We start from the raw sequence: 6,000 nt of genomic DNA, 5'->3' as shown, positions 1-6,000 counted from the left end.
ATATTTTTTTCGGTAACAGATCAATCGACCTTTATCATCTTTTGACCAACTTCACATAGACTCACATTTTAATAGACAGTTGATTAAAAGTTGATCAAAAGTTGATTATCTGTTAGTCGAACAACAGTTGATCAAAAGTTGATCAACTGTTGATCATTTGTTAGTCGATCAACAGTTGATTAGAAATTGATCAAAATTTGATCATATGTTAGTTGACCAATAGTTGATCAAAAGTTGGGCAAAAGTTGATCATTTGTTCATTATTTGCACTGCCAGTATATAAATTATTCATTAAAATTCTATCTCGCCTGAATTATAGCTATTAACTGTAAAAAAATTGATCAACTGTTAATAAGATGTTAAACACATAAATAAATTAACAAGTTTGCAAAGAAGACTAAATATTATATATGTTAGAAATATATCTTATTTTTTTTAATGATATTAAAAGTTAAATACACGGTAGCTGAAAAATTACAGCAAAATTCACATCGCCACAATTTTCATAACTGTGGTGGTAGAGTGCTCTTAATTTGAAGAATGATTGTTTATGTTTGACTAACATAACTCAATATAGGGATACTGGCCTAGATTTTAGCAACATTTTGAAATTGTTAGAGTAGTGGATATCGAAAAAAACCACGTTATTGCCAGCAATCGTTCTTTAAATAAAAAATATGCATCGCACAAAATCAGCGTCTCTGCTTCAGATAAATGGTTTGAATGCACAATCTCATCTGGAGCACTGTCTGGACGAGTGATTCCCTTAACCGTCTAGAGGTACCTCATTTCGGTAGCTTGTACTCGCGATCTTGCTTTTTCGGTCATTACCCAAATCTCCATGACCATAGGTAAGAATAGGAATGGATACAGCTTTGTAAACCGAAAATTAAGCCGCACGAATATGCTCAACTTTCCTCATCACGCTTCTGCCAAGCTCCTTCATTACTTCAGAAACCTGACCCTGACCAATCCGTGACGAGAGTTTTGCGTCCATCCTACCATCACTCGTGAAAAACACCCCGAGATACTTGGAACTTCTCCACCTGTTTCATTTAGACTCCACTAGAGTAATTTAAATTTGAACTTCAATAATCATGTCGAAAACTTTTACGGTTATAGGAGTTGTAGATATCTAAAATCGAAATACTCACCTAAATTGCCCTAAAATCATATCCGAAACATATCCGAATATTAAAAAACAATCCTAAGAATCGTTTTCGAAAATAAACCAAAAGTATCAGCATGCATTCCGAGAGTGTTTTTCAAGTTTGAGTATACCTCAAATCACAGCTGCCAAAAGCTTATGTGAGCTTTCCATCGGTGATCAATTTTATTTAATTAAGCTAAAAAGAAAATTACAGTTTTTTTTAATTGTAGTCAAAGTTAAAGCATAATCATAATCTCATAATAATCTCATCGATATAGTCAAGGTATATCGTCAGATTTACTTTCATGCACACCTCTATTTTCAGGACTTTTCTTTACAACTCCTCCACTTTCTGGCAATCATGAAGGTTGTCTCATTTACTCTCTCGCTGTCTCGCCATCAGAAGGGCAGCCCATTGATCCTTCTGGTTGACGACTCACTGTCAAAATGAGGCTGCTTCCTCAAAATAGGCATTTCAAAGTTTCCACGAAGGACTCTATTGAGGCGAAAAGCTTTTTCCTTGCCCTCGAAGGTATGAGACAGGTTGAAAGTCTTTCGACTTTAGGAGGCTCGTAGGGAAAATTTTTCTCAATATGTGTGAGAATGGTAGTCATATTGATGAATTCCTTTTACAAATACATATGAAATATTTTTTGGAGGGGAAATGTGGATCCTGCAGGGGGTTTCGTGAGTATCCGTGTCCTGTCTGCACAGTAGTTTGTGCGCGTCCATTGCGGTAGACACATCTCCACACGATAATCCATATATTTTTGCCACACCAATTCACGATAAATATCAATTCTTTTTTCTCTTCTCACACACCTCCGAGAGGGCAAAAGAGGGTGAACCAGAGGACAAAATCAGTGGGATTGGCTTTGGCAAAATCCTGACAGTTAAAAAAGAAAACGGATATTTGTGCAGTTCCACCCCAAAGTTCATCACACCTCCATTATATATAGTTCTTTTTTTTTTAAATTTCATTTATCTGGTGAACTTCCACAGTGGATTTTTTGGGTTATCTTCAGTTTTCCTCTTTTTTTTTCCTTCTGACGAAAGAAAAGGTTGTTTTCCCAAAAAGGGATAGAGAGAGAGAGAGCCTTTTCTGGGCCATTTGGACTTGAGCACCAACAGTACAGTTTTGCCGAACGAAGAACACCGAAGAAGAAGAGTTGAGTGTCGAACTGAGGCGAGGCACATAGGATTTTCCACCAAATAAAAAAATAAAACATAGAGAGAAGAATTGGAATTATCCTCTGCAGTGGATTCCCGTGTTGGATTTGCAAACGGGAACACTGAGGGTGAGGCGGAGGCGGAGGTGGAGGACATCCAGGACAGCCGACAGACGAGATGCCGTCACCCAGAATACTCACACAAACCAGCAGCCCATGATAGATTAATTTGTGTGAGAACGCGTGTGCAAAGCGGCGGACATTGTGTGTGAACGGGGGGCACAATGGGGCCACCCAGAGACGCCCCAAGTGACGGTGGTGGTGACAGGCCACGGACATCGGTGCTCCTTGTTCTCAAAATTATCGTGGGACTCGTGGCTGCCATCCTGTTCCTACCATCGCGGACCCTAGCTGACCACCAACACCTCCACAGCCACCACATCGAGTTCGACCCAGAAAATGCCACCGCCACCATCATTCTCACAAACGGATCCTCACCCAATGGTACGGATTTAATCCCTATTGCGATAATCTAAATCTCCTACCAACTGCAAATTTCGGTATCTATTCGTTTGATACTCTTATGAAAAGTTTCCCAGAATACCAAGTGCAAGTGAAGGTGATAGTGTCACGACAGTGCCCCAATATTATATATATATATATATATATATATATAATTTTTTTTTAATCTCATAAAATGTCCATAAAAAACAGGATTAACACAAATTACAAAAATAGTTCCTAGTTTTGAACAAATAAAAAAAATAGGTTCCTTAATTTTAATGAAAAAATCAAGTAAAAACAACATAAAAAACATTTTTGAAAAATGGTTGAAAATGATAAATTCACGTAGATTTGAAAAAAAGCCAAACAGCGAAGAACCACAAATTGAGAATTTATCTGGTGTAAAATTGATTCAAGTGTGACCTGTGTTAAGGCGTTGCGCACGGTGTTCTTCACGTAAAAACAGAACTTTTGCCCTGCTCACTCTAGGGCTAGGGTCAAGGCACCTCGTATAGCCATTGAAAACCCACTTATGATTACTTCAAATTACTAGTTATAGGGGAGACCGGGGTAGAATTAGCCACCAAATGAAATCTTTCATTGCATAAAATTTGTACAAAAACTGTTTGTATGAGGGTGATACATATTTCAATAAATAGGCCGGGAAGTATATATTTAGAATAAGGAGTGGTTTCCTCAATATTCCTTCGAAGCCAAACTATAAGATACCACTATCTAATACCATACGTGGCTAATTTTGCCCCGGTCTTCCCTAATGGGAGCAATTAATCCGATGATGTGACTTAATCCCTGCATAGATTTTAGGATTACCGAACAGAGGATGGTAGTGCAACAATGTTAAAATTGTGGGTAGGGGGAATTGGGGCACCTTTGAAAGTGGGGCACCTTTGAAATTGGTATTCTTCACCTGTTTTTCAATAAAATTGAGCCTTACCGTGATATAATTTAGGTAAACAAAGAGATTGAAAAGCTAAATTTTATCACGATAAGGCTCAATTTTATTTAAAAAAAAGGTGAAAAATTACAATTTCAAAGGTGCCCCACTTCCCCCTAGATCATGATTTCAGTAACAAATTGTGCTCAGTGATCTCTTGGCAAATTCTAGGCGCTCAAATAGACTCAGATTTATCCTCGATAATATTTAGGCCATAAAATTTGGTAGTAAATTTATCCCAAAATGTCATACATTGAGGCTTTAGGATCGTTGACTAGAGATCCTTCGCAAAAACTTCCTTTATTGCCTGTGAAACAGTCCGCAAAATTCAAGAAACCCAAAAATTACTTGGTAAAAATCGAAAAACCAGAAATCTTTGTCAGTAAAAATGGGAATCTCTTAGGTTCTTGACACCCTTACGACTTAAACCGAGAGATGGCTTAGTGGGAAATGATAAAAAAGATAGTTTAACCATTATTTCGAATATAATTACGAGAAGCTAAACCGTCTCTCGGCTAATCCTCGGATTTGTCATTGCCATTCGCCTCACTTAGTAGCCCTTAGTCTAAAAGCTTGCTCAAAAACAAAATTTCCACGGGAAGATCAAAGAATAGTTAGTTTATGCTATTCGTCAAAATACATGGCATTATTTTAAACACAATTAGGTCAGTATCACATGGACCGTGGAATCTCTACTGTCGCCGGTACAGGCATCACAGTATTTGGTCATTCTGACGATCTTTCCCGTATCTGTATTATGACAATTTTGAGAAGATGATATGCTTTGAGCTTTTTCTACAATCTTTTAAAACTTTGGACGTTTAAAGGCCTTTGCATGCTTAAAAATTTATATTTGTGAAACAAACAAAATTCGAAAATCGGGAAAGTTTAGATATAAACACATCGACTTCTCAAATTTACAATTTTTTATTGCAGTTGAAAAAATATTACAATGCAGTTTTGAGAAAAAAAAAATACTGGAAAAAGTACAGTACAACTCCTATAGGGTAATGTGGTACATTTTGGACCAACTTTTAGCATTTTCAACTTGCAAACACGTTAGTGACTTCCCAAATTATTTTTTTCTTTATTGAAATTAATATTTGTATTCTTTGTTTTATTAAGAATAAAAATCTTATCGAAAATTATTGGAAAAGGCATAATTTTTTATATAAAATAGCAAAAAATATAAACAAGTAAAAATGGGGTATTTTGGAACAAGACGAATTCGTACAAATGGTATCCAACACTTGATCTTGGGTTATTGGATGCCACCGATTGTAACAATCTAAGAAGCATTATACCAGGTCCTTCTCTCCCTCAGGAAGGAGTAAGTTTTGAGGAGTCCAGTCTGGCATTTCACTGGACAGTTACCGGTGAAAATCGTACTTTTTGACACATTGAAATCTATCACTGCTTCTCTTAGACATTCCTCACATCTGAATGCTTTCAGACCCTTCTCCACATCATCCTGAGTATATGGTTTGCCTTTTGAAGACTCCCTTGGTATAGGAATTTCAAGAAAAAACAGGAAATACTGCAAAGATTTTTCACTTTCCAAAATGCACTGGATTGTTTACTTTTGTAAATTTGCTTTTTTCAAAAAAAAATCATTGAATCTGATCACTGGCCTTTGAATACAAGGTTCAAACTTTACTTTTTTTAATCAAAATTATGTTACAATTTCACTGATAAAATAGTTTAAATAATGAAAAAACTTAGCACTTTTTCTCCTGACATCGGCAAAATTGACCACACTGAAGATTTTGTGAAAAGTGGAATGGTACACTGTAAATTTCCGCATGTATGTTAACTAAACAAAAAAGAAAAGATAAAAAACTCGAGAAGTGTTTAAGTTCATAAATTCATGCACAACAACGAAAAAAGTTAATGGTTTTTGGCGTTTTTGGATATAAGAATCAATTAGTTAAAATCGATTCAGAAGTGTTAAGGATTCCGAGATCATTTGCTTAGAAACCTTCTTAATCAATCTTGACTAAGACTGATGAAGAATCTACTTTTAAAACATTTACCAGAAAAGCTCAGAAATAGCTTTTTTGAAATATATGATTTATTTTGGAGGAGTAAGACAAATAGGATAAAATGACCTAAGTCCGTCTAGGGGATTTCAACCACTTTAACATATCGATAGCTAATAATACAAAACGAATAAGTCGCGAATAGCCAACTTTAAAAGAAAACGATTTCAAACTCAAACTAAA

At 36.0% G+C, this 6,000-nt stretch overlaps 1 protein-coding gene across 8 annotated transcripts in view; it reads left to right on the top strand.

Annotated features, from left to right (window-relative positions):
- The first annotated feature begins 1,859 nt into the window (after nucleotides 1-1,859).
- LOC129808054 (sodium/potassium/calcium exchanger Nckx30C) overlaps nucleotides 1,860-6,000 on the top strand; it is a 76,290-nt gene continuing 72,149 nt past the window's right edge. For 5 of the 8 annotated variants that reach the window (XM_055857729.1, XM_055857726.1, XM_055857724.1 and 2 more), the window contains exon 1: nucleotides 1,860-2,823. In XM_055857729.1, coding sequence (XP_055713704.1) covers nucleotides 2,604-2,823 — 220 coding nt within the window. In that variant the 5' untranslated portion in view covers nucleotides 1,860-2,603. The remainder of the gene's footprint in view (nucleotides 2,824-6,000) is intronic. The other 3 variants (XM_055857730.1, XM_055857728.1, XM_055857727.1) reach the window with 1 other exon arrangement.

This window comes from Phlebotomus papatasi, chromosome 3, assembly GCF_024763615.1.
Source record: "Phlebotomus papatasi isolate M1 chromosome 3, Ppap_2.1, whole genome shotgun sequence".
In the NCBI taxonomy this organism is placed as follows: Eukaryota; Metazoa; Arthropoda; class Insecta; order Diptera; family Psychodidae; genus Phlebotomus; species Phlebotomus papatasi.
Note: the sequence above shows the minus strand (reverse complement) of the source record. Positions and strands in the feature narration are given on the sequence as shown.